Source organism: Scatophagus argus, chromosome 20 (assembly GCF_020382885.2).
Source record: "Scatophagus argus isolate fScaArg1 chromosome 20, fScaArg1.pri, whole genome shotgun sequence".
Classification (NCBI taxonomy): domain Eukaryota; kingdom Metazoa; phylum Chordata; class Actinopteri; family Scatophagidae; genus Scatophagus; species Scatophagus argus.
The window spans coordinates 20,211,761-20,234,499 of NC_058512.1; the positions used below are offsets into that span (position 1 = coordinate 20,211,761).

The 22,739-nt window shown below is 37.4% G+C and overlaps 2 protein-coding genes across 4 annotated transcripts in view; one reads left to right on the plus strand and one right to left on the minus strand.

Moving 5' to 3' along the window:
- chd1 (chromodomain helicase DNA binding protein 1) overlaps positions 1 to 4,190 on the minus strand; it is a 43,147-nt gene extending 38,957 nt beyond the window's left edge. Inside the window, exons 1-2 of the mRNA XM_046375123.1 lie at positions 3,810 to 4,190; positions 2,234 to 2,349 (exon numbers count right to left, since the gene is read on the minus strand). Of these exons, the coding sequence (XP_046231079.1) occupies positions 2,234 to 2,286 (53 nt within the window). The 5' untranslated portion in view covers positions 2,287 to 2,349; positions 3,810 to 4,190. The remainder of the gene's footprint in view (positions 1 to 2,233; positions 2,350 to 3,809) is intronic.
- Positions 4,191 to 6,270: 2,080 nt separating this feature from the next.
- The window catches only part of syk (spleen tyrosine kinase), a 30,027-nt gene continuing 13,558 nt past the window's right edge, over positions 6,271 to 22,739 (plus strand). The window contains exons 1-4 of one of the 3 annotated variants that reach the window (XM_046375146.1): positions 6,271 to 6,450; positions 10,006 to 10,115; positions 17,742 to 18,208; positions 19,251 to 19,411. In XM_046375146.1, the coding sequence (XP_046231102.1) occupies positions 17,807 to 18,208; positions 19,251 to 19,411 (563 nt within the window). In that variant the 5' untranslated portion in view covers positions 6,271 to 6,450; positions 10,006 to 10,115; positions 17,742 to 17,806. The other 2 variants (XM_046375148.1, XM_046375147.1) reach the window with 2 other exon arrangements.

A 22,739-nucleotide genomic window follows, 5' to 3' on the forward strand; every position in this document is an offset into this window, starting at 1 on the left:
GACACATGCACTCAGGGGAGACAAAGTGACGGAAAAACAATCTCTGGTTTTCAGACACAGCGACAGTATCAAAACAAGGGCACAGTCATATACAGTAAGTAGATGGTGACAAAAGATGCTGTTTCATAGAAATTCTGAAAAATTGCTGGAGAGGAATGTAAGAAATTATGAAATAATGATGACATGCATCTGCACTGTACAGTACTCTACACCCTACCTTGCAGTGAGCAAGGTACAAGCGGTTTATCATGTGGAAGGGGTTTAGTAGGTACCTTTTTAGCACTTTGTAAATCAGCCCTCAACTTCACCACACTTTCTTTGTAAGATTTTCTCTGCTCTTGTAGTTGTTGAGCATTATGGTAGCTTGTGCAGGTCTCCTTCTTTCACAAAGTTTAACGGAAGTTAAACCATTCACCATTTACATGATGACTAATCTTCTATGCCCTGGAGGTATCACAACAGCATATGCTAACACTGCTAGCTAAAGAAGGCATGAGAGATGACCGACTGAAAAAAGGTTACTGTTCTTGTGTAGAGTTATCATTTTTGCTATGTCAGTCAGTGCACATATTCACAGACGGCAGTTACATCACTGTTCCTAGCACAACAGAAATAAACCTTTAATATAGAACAGGGTCAATTTACTTTTACATTTATTGCATAAAAATGCGAGCCCTCTACACACTGGGTGAATACTGACATCAAATGCTCACACCCATCCCTTACTGTTCCAGTTTAATTTGCAAAAGTGGGGTCTACATATACACTACTGTGCAAAAGTTAGTATTAGGCAGATGTGAAGAAATGCTGTAAACTAAAAATGCTGTCAAAAATATAATAACAATAATTATTGTTTATTTTTTATCAATTTACAAAATGCTCAGTGAGCAAACTAAAGAAAAATCTAAATCAAATCAGTATTTGGTGTTACTACCCTTTGCCTTCAAACCAGGATCAATTCTTATAGGTACACTTGCACAAAGTCAGGGATTTTGTAGGACTACAGTCATATGTACGATCAACCAATTATACCAAACAAATGCTAATGATCATCAATTTTGCATGTAGGTTGAAACACAGTCATTAACTGAAACAGAAATAGCTGTGTAGGAGGCTTAAAACTGGGTGAGATACAGCCAAACTCTGCTGCCAAGGTGAGGTTGTGGAAGACAGTTTCATGTCACAGGTCATACAGCGTGGCAAGACTGAGCACAGCAACAAGACACAAGGTAGTTATACCCCATCAGCAAGGTCTCTTCCAGACAAAGATTTCAAAGAAAACTGGGGTTTCAAGATATGCTGTTCGGGCGATATTGAAGAAGCACAAAGAAATGGGCAATGTTGAGGGTAGCAGACGCAGTGGTCGGCCAAGGAAACTTAGTGCGGCAGATGAAAAACACATCAAGCTTATTTTCCTTCGAAACTGGAAGATGTCCAGCAGTGCCATCAGCTCAGAATTGGTAGAAACCAGTGTGACCCAGGTACACCCATCTATGTCCGGAGAAGTCTGACCAGAGTTGGTCTTCATGGAAGAGTTGCAAAATGGGAACAAGGCCAAGCGACTCAACAATGTACAAAAACATAGGAACTGAGGTGCAGAAAATGCTCAGAAATACAGACAGATACTAATCCATCATGCAATACCATCAGAGTGGCATATGATTGGCACTAAAGTTATTCTGCAGCAGGACAACAACCCCAAACATACAGCCTATGTCATTAAGAACTGTCCTGAACAAGTCCTGGAATATGGCCCTGCAAAGAGCCCTGATCTCAACATCATTGAGTCTGCCTGGGATTACATGACAAGACGGAAGGATCCGAGGAAGCCCTACATCCACAGAAAATCTGTGGTTAGTCCTGTGGTTAGTTAGATGTTTCGAACAACCTACCAAATGAGTTCCTTCAAAAACTTGGTGCAAGTGTACGTAGGAGAACTGATGCCGTTTTGAAGGCAAAGGGTGGTCACACTTTTGATTTTAGATTTCTCTTCTGTTCATTCATTTTGTTACTTGATGAAAAAAAACTATTAACACTTCCATTTTTGAAAGCATTCTTGGTTCACAGCATTTTTTTCATGCCTGCCTAAAACTTTTGTACAGTACTATACACTTAAAAGTAACAATATACTATCACCAGAATTATCTGAGATGACTTAAAAATTACTTTTTTTAAAATCACTATCAACAACACTACTCTGATGTGCTTTGTGAAAGATGATTAGTTGATTTACCTTGATTCTCCACTACTATTGCTTACACTTTCATCCTCACTGCGTCCAGCCATGCTGAAGTCCAAAAATACAGACCTCCCCTGACAACCCTATGTATTATGTTGTGCGTGGATAACCTGTAAGAGAAGATAAATGTTAACATTAAAAAAATTGCAGAAATACCAGGGACTATGCCTTTAGAAACTCACTTTTATTAACATTATGCTTCACCAACAGTCCATATGAAGGGAGTCTGATAAGCCTGTGCTTGTTAGAATTCGGCACAACATGGAGAAATAATGCACTACAACTAAAAATCCTCATGTTTACAAAGCAAAACGCATCTGCATGCGAGTGTAGCCAATGAAATGTCCTTCCAGAGCTGTCACTATAATTTCACACGAGCCTGGAGTCACTCTTTAGTTCTGAGAGAAGTTACCCGTCTACGTAACACAACAATACACGTATTTTTACAAATATCTCAAGTCCACTGACATGCACACATAGAAGTGCGGATAGCTCTAACTATCATACACGTAACTTAACGTTAGCTGTATTTCTCCCACCATAGAGGCCTATTAGGCCTCGGCAGTAGCAGCGTGTTTTCACATCCACACAAAGCTCTGTGAGCAGTCTAAACTCAAAATACCCAGAACAACCACAACAAAGACCAAAAATATGTTACAGGAAACGCTCTTTTTGTCAGCTCTAACTAGTATCATCTATTCGGGGTATCTTTAGTGTGGCTACGGATTAGCTTGTAGCTAACTAGCTGACACCGGCTAATGACGCCAATATTAGCTGTCGGTGGGATTCGTTAGTAGCAAAGTATGCAGACACAGCCATCGCCACATACTTTAATTTAACAATTCAAACGGGGAACAATAAGCCGCAACAATCGGCATTATCAATTCAACACTAGCATCATTCACATTAGCACTAGCCACTCGGCTGCTACAATGCAGTGGATGTCCCCTACGTATAACTCATTACTGTTAGCTAGCGCTTATGTGTTACGCTTGTATTATGATGTTTTGGATTTTACGACAAAACGAGTGAACAAAAGCCACACTTAGCGTTATAGTTTTATAATATGTGCCGCAACTATGTGGGACATATGTTAAGTGCGGTACCGCATTTTTAACGTTAACGTTACGTAAACATGAAGTAAAAGAGTCTAGAGCCCAGCATTTAACGTTACAGAGGTTGTCAAGGAAAGTAGCGTTTGCTAACGTTACGAAGCACGAGGCTAGCAAGAAAGCTAGCAACATGACAAAACTTTGCGCTATTTCATCTTCGCATGCAACCGTCGGAATGTTCACTTTCCCAGGTTTAATACTCGACGTTTAATAGTCAACTGTATTGGCTATGCAAATGCCCGTGTAAGTAGCTTGCCACCATATAGTACAGAACTTACTCTGTACTCATTATTAAACCCAGATACCCAAATTAGCTAACCTAACTTCACCCTCTTCTATCTTGGTTTCATTCACCGCTCACTTCTCGCGGCTTTTACTACATCAACATGCAAGTTAGCTTACTTTGTCGCTGAACTCGGAAATACCTCCATGCTGCATGTTACCCTCTTTTAAGTTACCTGCGAAACTTCAGTAGAATAGTTGTCGAAATTCGCCTTTCCACTTCAGAGGTCCTTTCTTCTTTTATTTAACTTGTGAGCTAGCAGGCGCTGATAGCTAGTTAACGCTTGCTTAGGCTTGCTAGCTAGCCAGCTATCTCCCAGTTGGGAGAGCAGTCCGTAACGACACAGTTCGGTAGAACTGGCGCAATATTGGCTTTCCTCTCACTCCAAAACAGGAAACCCTTTATATCCGTTTCAAGTGCTAGCAAAGTCTAGTACTCGGGGGTCGACTGCGACTGTAGAAAGATGGCATTTCAATCCAGTATCTTCCGACAACCGGCCTCCACCATGACGCCGTAAGGTTCACTTCTCTAGGAAACCCCGGGCAATGACGTAACGACTGTGCTCCTCTATACACTACATCTGAAGCAAACATCTGGCATCGGGTGTTCTTCTAATGAATTTACTGGATAAATTATTTCTTTCGAATCAGAGATCCTCACCCGCATAAACATATTTAGGCCACCTCCACTTTTACAAAAATGATATCGCCCAACACGAGCTTTTCGGGTGATTTCCTTATTGTCTGTTGTATTGATGTATAATTGTTTTCGTTAATGACTTACTTCGCTTACTGATTTTATATATATACATATATATGTATGTATATTAATTGTTATGGAGTTGAAAGTTATGGCCACGATATAAGAGTACTTTCAGTGGAAATTACAATTTTACATTCTTTTTTTATTTTTATTCTTCCAGTGGTGCAGTGGTTAGTACTGTTGGCTCACAGCAAGAGGGTTGCAAGTTCGAATCCCGATCAGGGCCCTTCTGTACGGAGTTTATATGTTCTCCGTGGCTTAATTGGCTACTCTACATTGCCCGTAGGTGTGAGTGTATATGAGTGTGTCAGCCCTGCGATTGAATAGCGACCGTAGTCAGCTGGGACAGACTGCCCCCCTGCGACCCTGTCGGATAAGCCGGATAGAAAATGGATGGTGAATAGATAAAGATCAGCTTGCTAGAAATGGATTAAAAGCAAATGAAATAGAGTTGACAAAACCAGCAAGTAAGGAGGAAATCACATCTTTCATTTGGAACAAAATTTTGACATAGTGGAAAAAGTTATGGGATGTTCTTGAAGAAATGCATTTGTATTAGACCCAGCAAGAAGTAAGAGTGAGGAGGTCACTTGAGAAAAGAAGGAGGGATTAGACTGGGAAATAGTAAACTAAATCCAACTAGACACCTCACTTTTTGTCTTAAATATGTAAATCTACATGCTCCACAATTGACAACAAAGAAATCTGTAACAAAGGTTGTGGTGATGCCATTAAAAGAAGAAGTAGAACAACAGGGCTGAAATGTGAGATCTCACTTTGTTTTAAGGATTATGATTAATCTCTGATTTACATGAAAACATCATCTACTGATGTTTTCTCAACTGAAAACAATGCTTTTTGGGTGATCATATCACTATGATGATTGAAATTGCACACATAAGTTTTTATTCACCGTACTATGACATCAACATTTCTAACATCCTTGCTTAATCCATCCTGCCTTGTTTGTGATGTTCATTAACCTACATACTAATCTTTGTATGGGTTTGGGTCTTAAGTGTGAATAGTATTGTTGGCATCTAAATGCTTATCTTGCTGATGATACCTTTCTTCCTCTGTTGTCATTCTGTATTCTGTATTGCAAGAACTAATGACATATATACTAACACCTATGCATGCCTCTTTAAATACATACATATTCATTTAAAATCACCAAACCACACCTCATTTTTAGTAGCAACTAATATGTTATTTTTATCTTTCTACACAGGACCATGTGCACATTGTTTGAATTTGAAATGAAAGCTTTTATAGCAAGAAGTTTTTGATGAACCCTTTGAATTGTGATGTTTACATGTCTGTATCTGGAAAATTTGTTGTTATTTGTGCCCTAAACCTTAGCTGTGATTTGTTGTTGAATAGACAGTTACATGTACATAATAATATTAAATAAGAGTAATTATTAATAATAGTAGCCTGAAAGGGGGGAAAAAAGTGTGTGTAGGTGTATTGTTAATGTGATGTGTGACACTATTTTGGCCTTCTGGAATGAATGACCTAAAATAAAATGAAAGACTGCAGTAATTATATCTCTGCCGCTTATGTAGCAGCACCACCATCTGCTGGTGATATTTGCTTAATGCATGTTGAATTACACAATATTCATTTTAAATTTGATATTTTCTAATAAATATGTTAATTATCCGCTTTGACCACAATGAATTTATAATGTATAAATAACCATCAAAAATCTACACAGTAATGAAAATATGTAAACATCTAGGCTCGGTTTAGATTAAAATAAAACAACATGGTTATTAGATTCAGCAAGCGTCATTGGCCAGCTAAATGAGCTCGATTTTATTGACCAATAGGAAGACATCCAGGAAAACAGCAGCTCCGGAACTGAAGCACATATTCTGTGTCCATAAACATGTCAAACCAACGATGACAGGATGCTACTGCTGGGCGGTGAATACTCCTTCTCCTGTTCACAGAGTACAGTCAGACTCACATTATTAATTGTTACAGAATAGTAACAAATAGGTGACAGAGATCGACTGTCTGGAAGGAAATAGACTGCATTCTAGAAGGTGAGTGACCGTTAATATCGATTCATTTATTCACAGCAGTTTTAAATAAGGAACGAGTTCTCTTTCAGTAAGAGGAGTAAAAGCTAATGTCTCAGTAGATCAATTACGACGTAAGTAATGGGGCGGAAATAAGGACACCACCACAATAGAATAATAACAATTATTAATTTATAAGTAATGGGATCATTAATAGCGCTTTTAATCATTAAAAAAACATGTTTAGCAGTATTTCTTTTGCAATTCAGTTCAATGCAATATTTGTGCATTAGTTGTAGGGTTAGTCAATGATATCCAGCGCACATTTATTTGAAAATTTAAGTGTTAAAATCGGGTTATGGGGTCATAAATACTGTTCATTAGAAACAGCACTTTTTGCTCTTAATAATCAAAGGACTATTAGGAGCAAAATCAAAAGATGAATAACTCTCATTTGAAATATGCAACATTAAATGTCTAGTCAGAGACATCCAGGAAACGTTTATGGTGACTATTTTTAATAATCAAAAACAGGAACATGACAGAAGCAATAGGAGAACACTCCTGCAAAGAGAGATATACTGTTTGATATCTAATGATAGATATACTGTTTCGTTATCTAATGAACTCAGCACACATTTATTTCTGGTCTGCTTAAGTTTGTTAATCAAATTAAAATATTACAGTAAGAGCTGAATGGTCCATTTATATTTTTCACACCACACATTCTGTCATAGCATACTACAAAGCAAAGGTGGAACTGATACCATTAATGGCTCTGTTTCATTTAGGTGTGTCAGTAAATGTAGAAATACCCAGAATTCAAAGAGACCCAAAGGGAATCCCTTCTTAAGCCTCATGCCACAACAGATTCACACTGACACTCCTCTCCACAAATATTATTGCAAGTAATACATCGTATGTAGGACACTAAATGAGATATTATAGGAAACTGTCAAAAGAAACCAGTGGTGTAGCTACATTTTCTTAAAGCAGAACTATTCTTCTGCCAAATATATTTAAATTGCTTTGATTTCAGTGTGGGTTTACACCAGTCTATGTGTACACATTTATCAGAATCAGAATCAGAATTCCTTTATTTATCCCCGAGGGGAAATTCTTTTTTATACAGACATTGCATTTGCAATTTTCTATTCCATTTCAATTTATATTCCTTATGTGTAGTGTTGCAATAAAAAAAAAAAATAAATAAAATATATATATGTATATGTATATATATATATTCATGATAGCCTGCTGTGTGTGTCGGTAAAAAATGGAAAACCTCAGAGGTGGTGGTGAAAGGTATAGTTATGGCTGATTGTAAAGTAGTGTAATTTTTTGTTCATGCAACTCTGATAATTTATTGGAAAGTTTTCGAGTGTTAAAATTACATCTTATCAAAAAACCCATACCTTAAATTTTTCCAAAAAGTAAAACTAGTGAAAATTGATTTGTTACTCTGCATGTGAAGGCACTCCATGGGTAATCAAAGTCATAGCATTTCACATATTGATATTAGTTGTAGTTTATAGCTATAAACAAATAAATGAGACAGCTAATGTGATTTTTAAAACTGACACCAACATAGTCCTTTCAGGCTGCGTTTCATCTGACGCAAGAACAACTGAGAAAGTGAAGACAGCTCACTTCCTTCGGTGGGAAGCTTTTGAGCAGTTTAACATACTGTAGTTACAGTAAGGTGACAGTACAAAGGCCACAGTGTAAAGTAGACATCATATGGTGAGATTTTCCATTCCCCAGCACATCAACTCCAAAAATACCAGAACGACCTCACCTTGAAGATGAACTACAATCTACATGTAGCCTATTTAGCTTGAAATGTCACAATGTTGCAATCTCTTTCCTGCTGTGTTGTAGACATCTCTGCTCTCTTTTTCATGTTTACTCTGACACTGACACACAGTTCACTGCAGCAGGATCAAGAAAAATAATATCTGACTCAGTTTTTTAATACTAACACCGTTCTAACCAGTTAACAAAAAGAATCATGGGAGACATCACCTAAAGAATCACAATTTACAATTAAAATTGCTTTTGGTGGTATAAAATTGCAGGAGTCTGCACATTCACATTTGTATTTATGTATTTGTGAGGACACTCTTCCATATATTTGAATAGCCCCTAGCCTTAGTCTTAACAATTTCAACTGTATGTGACCCTAACATCTAAGCCCAATCTTGACCGTAACACCAGAGTTTAACTGTCTAATAGCCTCACTGATCTAAAACTCTTAATTTGTCCTCACCAATTCACATACACAAGCCATTTCTCCTAGGGAATACATTTTACATTTATATGAAAAAAAAGATTAAATTGAATTCATTTTGATGGAACTGAAACTAAATTTGAGAGCAGAGCTTGTATGTTGTGAGTGTGAAACACCAAAGTCAGCTGGTACTTCCTGAGTGGTAAACCTGTTTTTCACATGACTGACTTTTGTCCCTCCTGCTTAGTGTTAACACTCACAATATCAACGAACACACACATTCACACCCACAAAGTCCTGCAGCCATCATTTAAAGACAACATAGGTCAAAACTAATTTTCTTTGTATTGCTTTGTCAGTCACCAACTGATGATGAGAAAAAATTGATCACATAAAGAAAAAATAGATAAAGAGACCTGCAGCAGTCAATTATATTTTCTCATTTGTTGCCTCATTTCACTGTCTCTGCTCTGTTTCCATGTCAGAAAACTATTGGACAACACAAGTACATTTAAACACTACACTTAAACACAAATGTGGGGTTACATGAATTTAACTTGAGTAATTCTAATAACTGCATATATGCTAGTTAATTTTGACAGTCACATGATGTAGATTAAACTACCCAAATGTATATAAGAAAAAACACCACACTGACCAGCTGCAACATATAAATGGTGCTTATTGATGACTTAGTAAAAGCAATCATCAATACTATAAATCATTTCACAGGCTAGTCTTTGTGTATGTATATTTAAGATATATATTAACATGTATTTTTAAACTTAATGGAGGATGATGAACAATAATTATCTTTGACAAGCATGAATACACATAATACAATGAAGCAGTGAACAGTGAAAAATAATTCATTATAATTATCTGTTGTTAATGATATGGTCCACAGAAAAGTAAATATTAAAAATAGTCTGGAAATAAAGAAAAAAGAACCAAGGTTCAGTTACTTTTCGGGAGCTTTCAGCTGCTTCTCATAGTCTTCATCAGCAGTTTTTTAACTGATTTTTGTTTGTCCAACTGCTGTTTTTAAGGACAGCAATGAACTTTTTGTTTCAATAAAAATAGATTTTAAAAATATGAAGATCTTTAAGTTGGCGCCATCATTTCCTGCAAATAGCACACGTGTTGGTCAGTGTTCATGTATAAAAAGGAAGTAAAAGAACTGAAATGTCAAGGAAGTTGGTTGAAATGAGGAAGCTTCAGTGCTCCACTACCTCATTGTGTGTGAGTATGCAGACTGACTGTTAATCTGCTCTAGTTAGAAAATACAGCTGGGAGTAACTGTGAAAGAGTGACTGTTGCTTTTGACAGCACACTTTTTTGTTTGTCAGGAGCTGGCTGAATTTAAGATGAGCTGTTCACATGTTGATCAGACTGCCCGGAGCTGATATGTTGACCAACTGAAAGAACAGAGCAAAAAGAGGATCAACACTTCACCACAGTAAGTGCAGTTTTTTTTTTGTTTTGTTTTTTTGGTCTCAACAAGTTATTTCTTCTTTCACTTTGTTGACTCATTTTTGATTAAAAAAATCTGTGAACTGCTCTTGTTCCAGGTAATTATTCATCTAGAAATGAATGAAAATGAGACAGTTTTCTAAAAAAGGAAATTATTATTTTTGGAAGGGAAGGACTGATTATATTATCAATATCATTTTTATTTTCTGCATCTTTATGATATTATATTATACTTATATTATTAAAATGCTTTCCTGTGGTCCAATTTTCTTCAATACTTCCATTTCTGCTACTTAACAGTTTTTTGTTTTTTTTTACCATGACTTGAAGTTTATTATTTCAACCACAAAAAACACAGCTGTGCAATATATTTTTTATATAAGTCATAAAATCTATAATGAATGGTTGCGTCCAAATCCTGAGTATGATCCGACTATTCTACACTAGGACAAGTCAAGTAAATTTTATTTACAAAATGTACATACATACATAATGTATATATATATACACACACACACACACACACACACACACACATATATATATAGTGCCAAATCATAAAAAGAAGTTATCTGAGTGTGTTTTTCTTCTAGATCAGATCTAGACTGCACTGTATATAATACTATTTGCAGAGACCCAACAGCTTCTACCATGAACAAGCTCTGGATGCATGGACATCTACCTTGACCTCTGTGATGATGGTGGTGGTGGTGGTGGTGGGGGAATCCTGCCATGGTACAAGATAGAATAAAATTAAAATTTAAAATTTCTTATGCAACAGGGTGAGATGTAAGAAAAAGACACAAAAGCAGCCAGGAAACTTGCTGTGAAGCAGCCCCCATTTTATACACTGAATTTTATCTAATACACCACGTTTGTGGATCAGAGAATCCCTGACTAAATCATAAAAACTAAAAAAATAGTATCTTTCTGGTGATTGATGCCAGTTCCTGTTCCCATCCTTTTCGTTTCTTATTTTGTATTCACCCATAGAGAGTGATGGAATGAAACTAAGTACACTGACAAAGGTAAGGTACTTGACTTTTTCAATATTATACAGGTTTATACATCTACTTTACTAAATCTCACAGGCAAACATTGTAGCTGCTTTTAACTTCTCTACATTTGTAATCTAAAAAATAACTAGTAAGACAGACAATTTCTCAGAACCCTCCTGTCCAGCAGATACTTCCAAATGTGTTGATTTTAAATATTTGTGATAAACTGACGAATGAAGTGTTCCTTTATGCCATACATTTCAAACTCAAGGCTAGATAATATCATATGTCTATCATAACTGGCCTTGGTGGTATATAGCATGCTGCTGTACTGACACACTCATCAGAGGTCGGTGCTCATCCAATCACTCTTAATTAAATTAAATAAAAAAAAAACATGGTTAAACATAAGTGGAGTCTGAAAACAGAGGCTTTCAAGACAGGTGGCAGGCAGAGTTTCTGTTAAGTGACATCTGTTTTAGACAGCTGGTGTGCTGATGTGGCCCTTAATTAAAGAATATAACTTGAGATGGCACTATGAGACAAAACACTAGGACAGGTACAAGGATGAGAGAAGATAGAAGATAGAAGAGTTAAAAAAAAGTCTGGTGTCACTGCAGACTATCTGCACAAAAGCAAAACCACAACGTGAGGCTGCTGTGAAAAATAGTTTAATTGTGGCAAAAGAAACAGAAACTTTACTGAAGGTGAGTTTGTGATGCGGTGTATGATTTAAGTGTGCAACATTCCAAACTGCACATTTTGCTGATGAACTGAACACAGTTTGCATTGACTTTACATTGATTGGCTGACTTTAGAGCTCAGAAATTTAGATTTGAACTGCTCAGTAATAGGTTTGAAGGTGACATGGAAAAAGCACTCTGGATCCAAATAGAGCTGATAGACACTCCAATGTAGTGGCACACTCCAGACAAAATATGAGTGCATGGGTTGTACAATTCCCATACCTCAGCCCCAACTCCACCTACAAGCTGCTCTACATGTTTAGAAGCACATACCAGTGTGACCATCCTGACTTTCTGTGGCTCAGAACCTAACTCCAAATATTAATGAATTTGCAGCCATGTTTAATATGCCAAGTATCTGACTTGGGCAAAAGGTCATATGAGCAGAGTGCACTGGAATACATGTTTTCTTTTTGCACTTTTTTACATAATGAAAAAATAAAAGGTAGACTCTTTATGGTTGAAGTATTTGCACATCTTCACCAGATTGATCATATTTATATTTGTAATCTGCTTGATAGTGTTGTTAATGAAAAATTTAAATATTTTAGATTTTCCCAAGAAAATTTGTTCAATAAATGTTGACCCCATTTGACACCCCTGTTTTAGGTGTTGAGAAAATTGTCTGACTTCTTGAACTAACTAAAGTATTTTAAAAAAAACAACAACTATTGGATTAGCTCTAAAATACATTGTCACAAAGGTGAAAACAGGGCCACTCATGGTTCCCACAGTATGGTGACACTAAACTGAGACAACAAGTGTTCAGTGTAAAGTCTCAGTTACTTCACTTGCTGCTGTTTTGTGTTTCCTGTCTGTGTGATTGGCTGTATTCAGAACTGCCTACTACATACTGCAGGTACACCAGTGTACAGCATGAACTATGCACTATGCATTATATGGTTCATACTACATACTGCTTTTCATGGTAGCATGCAGTATGAAACTGTTGAATTGGGCAGACGTAGACAGTTTCTGGTTTGGAAAAATAGAAGTAAGCAATACAGTGCCTATTGGTAAACTACTGCTACTGTGTAGCATCCCTTATGCCCTAAAAAGATAAGTTATATGAATGTGTATTTTGATGATTTTCACAAATGTAAATGTTTACCTTAGATATAGAATAACACCTATGTGATGATTGGAAGGGACCACAATGTAACATCAGTTAAAAATAGTTCTCCCAGTTATTTTTGTTCCTTTTGAGCATAACATTATCCTTGTTATTCTCTCTTCAGACCTTCAGCCTTTTCACAAATCTTGCTCGCTGATAGTGTTTTTGTTTGTGTTAATGCCAATGCATATGGTGAACATTTTCTTCAGCAATAGCTGCACAATTTCAGTAAAATATGTCAAAAATGTAATGTAATGACAGATTAACAGCAAGACAATAACTAAAGATAACAGAGTTGTGGGCCTGGCTTTCCTCAGTCATTGTTGCTGAAGTCGCCTGCTATGTGAGCTGCAGTGACTTGTCTGTTTCGCACCCTTCGCCAAACATCACCTCTTGGCTAAGCTGTCCCTGCATTTCAGCTACCAAACTCCTGTCTGGAATTCCAGCTATCATCCACCAATCCTACACTCCATCAGCTGGTCCTGCTCTCAAGATAAGCTCCAGTCACTGGATGCTTATTGAGCGGCCTGCCTCAACCTGTAGCCTGAGTCCTCTGGAGCCAGCTGCCCTACCTGACTTCCAGTTTCATTACTGACCTCCAGAGCAGGCCCATCGACATTGCAGTAACAGCTATGCTGCTCCAGAGTTGTTCTGCCCATCTTTTATAGCTTCTGATTGACCTCCTTAGTGGCTTCTCAGATTTGCTGTACCTCCTAGTCACCCTGACCATCTTTCCTGGATCCAGGTTGTTGTCCATAACTGCTCCAACCTGTGATTCTGTGTCCTTGTGACCTTCAAGACTTACTCTGTCCTTCAGCCCTGCCTCCTGGTCACCCTCCTCACCTTGCCCTGCCTTTTGGCCCTGGTTCCTGGTCTCCCCTCTAACCTGCTATGCCCATCTGTCTTGAGGCCTGGCTTTCCACTTATGCACTTTGGTCCTGTCCCCAGGCTGCCTGCTTGAGGCTTCCTGCTCTGCCCCTATCTGGCCCCCAGCCATCAGTGATCCCCAGCTCCATGAGCTGTGAGACACGAAAGCACAAGGACTATACGGAAAAAAATTGAGTTAGTAACATGCATTAATGGGACATAAATGTGTGCAGAAGGAGAGGGAGAGGAAGAGAGAGCTCAGTGTGTCATGGAAGGTCCCTCGGCAGTCTAAGCCTATAGCAGTATAAGTAGAGAACAGCCTAGACCAGCCCTAACTATAAGTTTTATCAAAAAGGAAAGTTTTATCTGCATCTTGGGAATGTAAAGATCTGGTGGTATAATAGGGTACTATACGCTCTTTAAGATATGATGGTGCCTGGCCATTCAGGGTTTTATATGTGAGAAGAAGAATTTTAAACTCAATCCTGTATTGTACAGGCAGCCAATGTAGAGAAGCCAGTAAGGGAGAAATATGATCTCTAATGCTGGTTCTTGTGAGAAATTGTGCAGCAGCGTTCTGGATTAGCTGGAGAGTCTTTAGAGACTTTTTGGGGTAACCTGATAATTCAATTCAATTCAATTCAGTTTATTTATATAGCGCCAATTCACAACAAAAGTTATCTCATGACACTTTCCAATTAGAGCAGGTCTAGACCAAACTCTTTAATTAAGGGAGTTATAATAATCCAGCCTGGAAGCAATAAATGCATGGACTGATTTTTCTGCATCTTTCTGACTCAGAATGTACCTAATTTCTGGAATATTGTGAAGGTGAAAGAATGCAGTCTGAAACATGTGTTATGTGTGAGTTAAAGGACATGTCCTCATCAAGAATAACTCCAAGATTCCTTACAGTGGAGCTTGAGGCCAAGGCTAAGCCATCTAGAGTAGCTATATCATTGGATAATTTGTTTCTAAGGTGTTTAGGGCCCAGAACAATAACTTCTATTTTGTCCGAATTTAGAAGTAGAAAATTGCAAGTCATCCAGGTTTTTATGTCTTTAAGACATGCCTGGTTTGGCTAGCCGATTTGTTCCATCTGGCTTCATTGACAAGTACAATTGTGTGTCATCTGCATAACAGTGAAAATGTATGCAGTGTCTCCCAATAATATCACTGATGGGGAGTATATAAATGGTGAATAGTATTCGCCCGAGCACAGATCCTTGGGGAACTCTGTGACTAACTTTTGTGAGTGTGAGTGACAGTGCACCATTAACATGAACAAACTGAGATCGATCTGATATATAGGACTGAAATTATCTTAATACAGTTCCTTTATTGCCAATTAAAAGATAAGCTAAGATAGAACTTTATTAATCCTAAAGGAAATTCTTGTACCAGAGGTTGCTTAAAAGAGCACATTACAGTACACTATTTACAGCTTGAAGACATATTAAGTTGCAAATTAAATTGCTAAGATACCATTTCCCGGGTCAGGCCACACACTAGTTCTAGTTATTACAGAAAAAAATAGTAAGTACATATGTTAACACAATTTCTTCTCGATCCAGTGTCACATCAGCGTCTCCCGAGTTTCCTTCCATCTTCTGAGTGCAAGGTTTTCCACAACATGCAGACCATTGATGAAAACATCAGATACAGATCATCTAACATCTAAACATGAATGGTTCAAGAGTAAAGACATGCAAAGAGTAAACCAAATGTTTTCCATATCTTTTGTACTTGTATAGTCATAAATGGGCTGAAACAGTCTATGCCACATTTCGGGAAAGGTGGAGAGGATTCCATTCATTCCCTAGGGAGAAAGCTCATTTTCTGTCCTTCCACAGGTCTCTTTAGTCGTTGACCTATCACACAGCTTGACTTAATGCCGGAATCCAATAGTCATTGGAGCAGATTTTGTTGATGATAAAAACATTTCCCTGGTGTTAAACCCTTTCATGTTAGTGTGCGGTTATCACCTCTCTGTCTTAAAAAGTCAGCAGATTGCCTTTGCTTGGTGTCTTTATTTCTTCCGGATATGCTTGTCTTTACCATCTGAGACGTGCTACAGCACTGGCAGCTTGAGACCAGGATGAAAACTTTATCAAGGCGGTCTGTAAGACTAACATGTTCAACAGTTTTTGTTTGCAATGTCTACATCTGTTAAACCTCTGGGTCTCTCTTTTGTACTCTGTTTGCAACAAACGTGTGAAAATGCCTTTAATTCATTATTTATGTAGCATATGATGATTTAGAGTCTGTCCAAAAGAACTCTTCCACATTGCTATAAGCCAGCTCTTCTTTGAGGGTGTTACTCACTGTGACTGAGACTACTGCTGCTGTCAGTTCTAACCTCGGAATAGTGGTGACCTTTGTGGGGTACAGATGAAATTTCCCCGTGATGAAGAAACAGTGAACACCTCCATCCTTATTCTCGAGTCTCAAATAAGAATATTGTCATTATTCAGGAGTGCTTGAATCTAAGAAATTATGCAGTTCTTTCCAAAGTTGGCAGGCACATAACATATGGCTGTCTTTATTTTCTTGATGAGAATTGATGAGATCCTTACCCCAACACTCCCACCTTGATCTTAGGAGCTCAGGGAGGTGGTCATCCCAGACAGTGCCTTGACAACACATCTCTTGCAAGGTTTTTTTTTAGAGTGAAAAGATAGGGTGCAACAAATCCCAGAGAGTCATATATGAAAGCAATAGAGGATAGTCTTCTGCACCAGTTTGCACATCCTGGAGAAGGCTGCACCATAATGATGTACGTCATTTGGCACTCTTGTGGTTGTATGGTTAATATATCCATTTTGTCACCATAAGAAGTAGAGGTAGTATTGCTGACTGAGTTTTCCTGAGGCATCTTGACATGCGCTTCACCATCTCCAAAGAAGGTGTCTTCTAGGCATTTCTAGGAGTCTAGGAGATTGCTGGACCACAGCCAAGGTCGGAGTTTGAATTCAGGATTTACAACTAGGTGTACATCTAACGGCCAGTCACTCTGGTTCAGGCTTCTGGGGAGTCCGAAGGCCTTTGGTTCAGGTTTCTTGGGGCACATGCAGGCCTCTCTATTGTTCTCTTGAGCACATGGCTAAAGATCCCAGCAGTAAAAGTTAATAAAATTCACGAACATCATTGGACACAAGTGAAAGCAGTTAGCATACCTAATTTCTACTCTTGACTGAAGTTAAACTCACGTTACTTTACTCTCCCCATTGTTATATTTATCAAGTAGTCTTTTTTCCATGCCTTTTCTGAACCTTTTCTGAACCTTTTCTTCGGTTTTACTATCAGTCTCCGTTTTTCTAAATGCATACAGAGCCCCTTTCAAAATAAACTTCTGTTTTAAAAAGAAACAGCAGAATAAGAACATTATAAATGTAAACTTATGCCTTGAGTCATTTGCTATCTGTGTACCAAACCCTCTGCAAGAAAATAAAGTGAATTTTGTTGAAGTCCGTCTCCAGTCATGCATTTGGGTCCTACTCTGTGTGGTCAACCAGTTTTAACAAAGTGCGAATGTTATCTTGTTCTTATCTGAATAACCTTGACTTCAATATACACTGAAGAGCATACAAATTTTAATATACTATGATATCACTCATAATGTAGAATCTGTCACACAGAAGTACTGTACCTGTGTCAATATACTATGCAACATGATATTTTCTCTGCAGTTGGTATAATTAAGTGAATTGTGGGATGAATGATAAATCATTCAATATTTCCTTTTGGAATTCAATATTTTGTAACTCTATTTTTCATTCTTTTGGCTGCATATTATTATACGGAATTGAAAAAGAAATATAAGGTTAATTTTCAAAGTAACTCATTCTTATTTGTTTATTTGTTTGTTGTTTGTTTGGCTTTTTCAGGTTAATTGCGTTCTGGTGCCTGATTTTTGTGAACTCCTTAAGGGAGCTACCATCCAGAAGCCAACATGGCTGACAAAATGAATACATTGCCGTTCTTCTATGGCAACATCACCAGGGAGGAGGCAGAGGACTACCTGCGGCAGGCAGGCATGAGCAATGGCATGTACCTGCTACGGCAAAGCCGAAACTATCTTGGGGGCTTTGCGTTGTCTGTGTCATATTCAGGCCACTGCTACCACTACACCATTGAAAGAGAACCCAATGAAACATATGCTATTGCTGGTGGCAAGAGCCATAGGACCCCTGTGGATGTGATTGATTATCACTCTCAGGAAATGGATGGCCTTATTTGTCTGCTAAAGAAGCCCTGCAACAGGCCCAAAAACATGCTGCCAAAAGTGGGACCATTTGAGGACCTGAAGGAAAAACTGATCCGAGAGTATGTAAAGATGACCTGGAACCTGCAGGTTAGTTTCAACTGTATCCTATAAGTAGAAGGAAGGACATAATGATGATGAACAGTTTACTTTTTCACAAAAAAAAATCACAAAGTTCACTTTCTTTGTCTGAGTTGAGAACTTTGTGTATCTTGCAATAATATTTTTATTTCCAACAATGAATTGTCAAACTTAAGATTTACTCAGTGTGCTATCACCTCTAAGACTTGTCATGTGGTCTCCTTGGTTTTCACTTGGTTTTCACCTATACATATGTAAAGACGAGCTGCTACAATGCAATGTTTGCCTACCTGCATTCATTACATGAACCTGGAAGATCAAAAATGTATCCCTCAGGGGTCATATCAGAGCCAAATCATCCCTGGTCATCACCAGAATATATTCACTTTCAGTTTTGCACAAGCACACATAAGCAACACAGCAATTGTTCAAGAGGTTTCTAATTTGTTAATGTTGAGATCACGAGTGGTCACATGACCCAGAGAAGATGTTTGCCATATTTTGCTCTGCTTCAGATAATTCATAATAATTCATAATAAACCCTACAAGATCATCTAATGCCCCCAACAATTTAAGTACAGACACTGGATTGGTAGATAAATGGTGAAGATAAACCTTAACCAAAATCTTAGCTACACATTTCCACTCCCAGCATCACAACTTGTATTCTATACTGTACTATTTTTTCATTCCCAAACAATTTTTGCACACACTCCAGGCTTGTCATCTCGATTCAGATATTTGGGCTTTTTTAAACTTTTTTTTAATTTTTAGTTTTATTATTTGAGACTAATTAAATTATTGCAATCTATTAAAGAAAAAAATAAATAAAAAAATAAAACATAAAAAAAATAGCAACTTTGAAGCCTTGAAGAGGTGGGTCTCCTTACCAGCCTCCTTCCTCAGGAGAATATATAAATAAATAAATATCCTTCCATAATATTTATTCCATAATATAATTCCATAATAATATTCCATAATATTCTATCAAAATCTTAATTTTGATAGAAGTAGGTTCAGAGCTAATGTGTGTATGCTTGTGTGTGTGTAGGGAGCAGCTCTGGAGCAGGCTATCATTAGCCAAAGGCCTCAGTTGGAGAAGCTCATTGCCACCACTGCACATGAAAAAATGCCCTGGTTCCATGGTACAATAACGCGAGAAGAATCTGAGCCCAGGCTTCAAAACGGCTCCCGTTTTGATGGAAAGTTCTTGTGAGTATTTTATAAATGTCTTTGTATAGATTTCTGGCTGTTAGGTTTTACATCATTCTCATCATGGTAAATGGAGTGAAATGAATTCCAACAAAATGCATCAAAATATGACAAATTATTTAACCATTCACTATAATCTTCATCCAGAGCTCACAATATTAAGAATATGGTCAAAAACTGTATTCATAAATTCAATTCAATTCAATTCAGTTTATTTACAGTGCATCCGCAAAGTATTCACACCACTTCAATTTTTGCGCATTTTGTTATGTTACAGTCTCATTCCAGAATGGATTAAATTAAATTTAATATATCTATCTATAGGGCCAATTCACAACAAATGTTATCTCATGACACTTTCCAATTAGAGCAGGTCTAGACCGTACTGTTTAATTAAATTTTGTAATACAGAGAACCCAACATTATGATGGTGCCTGGCCCTTCAGGGCTTTGTATGTAAGGTGGAGAATTTTAAACTCTATTCTGGATTTTACAGGCAGCCAATGTAGGGAAGCCAGTACCGGAGAAATATGATCTTTAATGCTGGTTCTTGTGAGTAACTGTGCAGCAGCGTTCTGGATTAGCTGAAGAGTCTAATTTTTCTGCATCTTTCTGACTCAGAATGTGCCCAATTTCTGCAATATGCCACCATTCTCCACACTGAATAATCAAATTCAGGTAAATGTTATTTTGGGCGGCACGGTGGTGCAGTGGTTAGCACTGTCGCCTCATAGCAAGAGGGTTCCAGGTTCGAATCCCCTCCCCTATGTGGAGTTTGCATGTTTTGAGTGTTACATTTGCATGTGGTAGCTGTTCACTGGAGCACTCAACATGAGGTCCAAAGAGGTGTCTGTTCAAGTGAAAAAGGCCATCATTAAGCTGAAAAAACCCCCAAAATAAACCCATCATTCAAATCATCATGAAAATTCAAATCAATTTACCCACTGTGATCTCTTCACATTTCCCCTCTCAATATCCAAATGAACTACTTTGTGCTGCCTTGTTGGCACAGCAAAAAGATTCCAGGTTTGAATCCTGGTCTGGGCCCTTCTGTGCAGAGTTTGTATGTTCTCCCTGTGCCTGCGTGGGTTTTCTGCGGGTTCTCCGGCTTCCTCCCACAATACCAAAAACATGCACATTAGGTTAATTGGCTACTCTACATTGCCCCTAGGTGTGAGTGTGAGAGTGTGTGGTTGTTTGTCTTTGTGTGTGTTGGCCCTGCGATTGACTGGCGACCAGTCCAGGGTGAACCCCGCCTCTCACCCGTATAGAAAATGGATGGATGGATGCCCCAGGTTGAACAAAATCAGTCTATTTCAGACCTTTTTCATTGCACATTTTATTTCTCAGGCAAGTTTTCCTCCCAAGCTGTGTAATCTCAGGAAACTATTTCAAACCTTTAACCTCAACTCACCATCTGAAGAACATCTGAAATCTTGGCTTAGAAGAAAACATAGCCTCAGACTGGATGCATTATACTTATAGTTCTTGAATCGTCCTTTTCATATTTTGTAATGAAAAACAACAATTAACTTCTTCTTCTGCTAATGGAAGCTTCCATATTGACCGAGAAAGACACAAAAGGGCTAAAGTGAACAAGTTGCCGGTAAATGTAAAAAAGATCCCATCTCAAAATGGAGCTGCTTAGGAATAACACTCTTGTTGTGAAAACTAACCCTAAAATGTTGTTTATATATTACATATATATGGGTCCAGATGACAGAAAATCAGCATAGCAAAACATCACATATTTTGGTTAGTAAATAAAATATTTATTTTATTGATCCAATTATATATTACAGGGGTTCCTGTAGAACTGTAAAATATGAAAGGAGAGATGGAAATAATTGAAATAAGCTGATGTTGTGTCCACGGCCATAAAAATAAACATAGTATTATTTATGCTATATTGATGTGCTACAGTGACTCCTTGTTAAGACTGAAGTTAAGGAAAGAGAAAAAGTAGTTTTACAGTTGAGAGAACTCTACCAATGTTATGTTTCTTCATTACTGTCATATACTGTAATCCAGTATTTCTTTACACTATATTTATTTCAATATATTTAATGTTTTGAATGGGTCTTTGCTTTATTACTTTTGATCAAAGTGCGGTAAAAATACTTATAGTGGCAAACTAAGCTTCCGTTGAGAGGCAGTTGTCTCTGCTGAAGAAACACACACAAACACACACACTCACACACTGTGGTTTCCGCCCTGACAGTTTGCAAAGGACTTCCTGAAGTGGCCAAACAAGAGGAAGCATGACAGAAGGACAAGATGTGACTGTTCTGTCCCTTTTCTCATGAAATGTCAAGGAGCAATCATTGTGTTTCCACTGAAAAACAGCCTTATATAATGGTTATAGCTTTACATTAATTTAATGAAAATATTCCAGACAATCTGTATCTTTGGCTAGAATATTCTAGCTAGAATATTCTGTAAGGTTTAGCCTCTAGCTAAACCTTAAAACTTAAAAACACTATTACCTTTTTATTTCCTCAGTAATTTTGCATTTTTATATTATTATCTTATAATTTAGTTCACAAAAGCAACAATTACAGATATATCACATATGTCACATATGTCACACCACACATACCATCTATTTAAGTTCCTGTTTAGTTCCTGTTTAGTTCCTGTAACCCAGCTTCTGTTTATTACTGTAATGTTAGTGCTAGTTCCTCTTTAAAGTTAAAGTTAAACCCATGTATTGACTAGGAAGCAGTAAAACAAATGAGCCAAAAATGAAATCAGATAATTGAAAGGTTGTAGTAAGTAAATCCGTGGTTTTATAACCTTTAAAATCTTAAAAGTGCATGACTTAAATCCCCCAGTGATGCAAAAATAGCAATAAAAATAAAAGAACAAATAAAACAATAAAAGGTGTGAAATTCTATTTAACAATTCAAGTACATATATTGATATCTGCCTCCAAAACTTTACCATTTCATTTATTTTGTCAAAAAATATTTACAAACATGACTTTTATACCACTCTGCATCAGACTGAGTGACATCTGACAGAAAACAATGAACATTTTTAGTGCAGATGTATTGTTTTTGCTACATGGATTTGTGCAGATTTTCTTAGACAGCTACTACATCAGTGCATCCAATCTAAAATTGTACCAGTTTACTTTAACATTTCTTAGATAAACAAAAAATGTAATTACTCTTACTAGGATTATTACTAGGATTAAATGAAAGCTGGTTTATGGAGCCAAATCAGGGGCAAAAGTTTCATTAATTTGATAAAAGGATTTGACTTGAAAGTTGAAATTTCAGTTTTGAACTTTGAAAAATACAACATTGTACTCAAACTAAAAAAT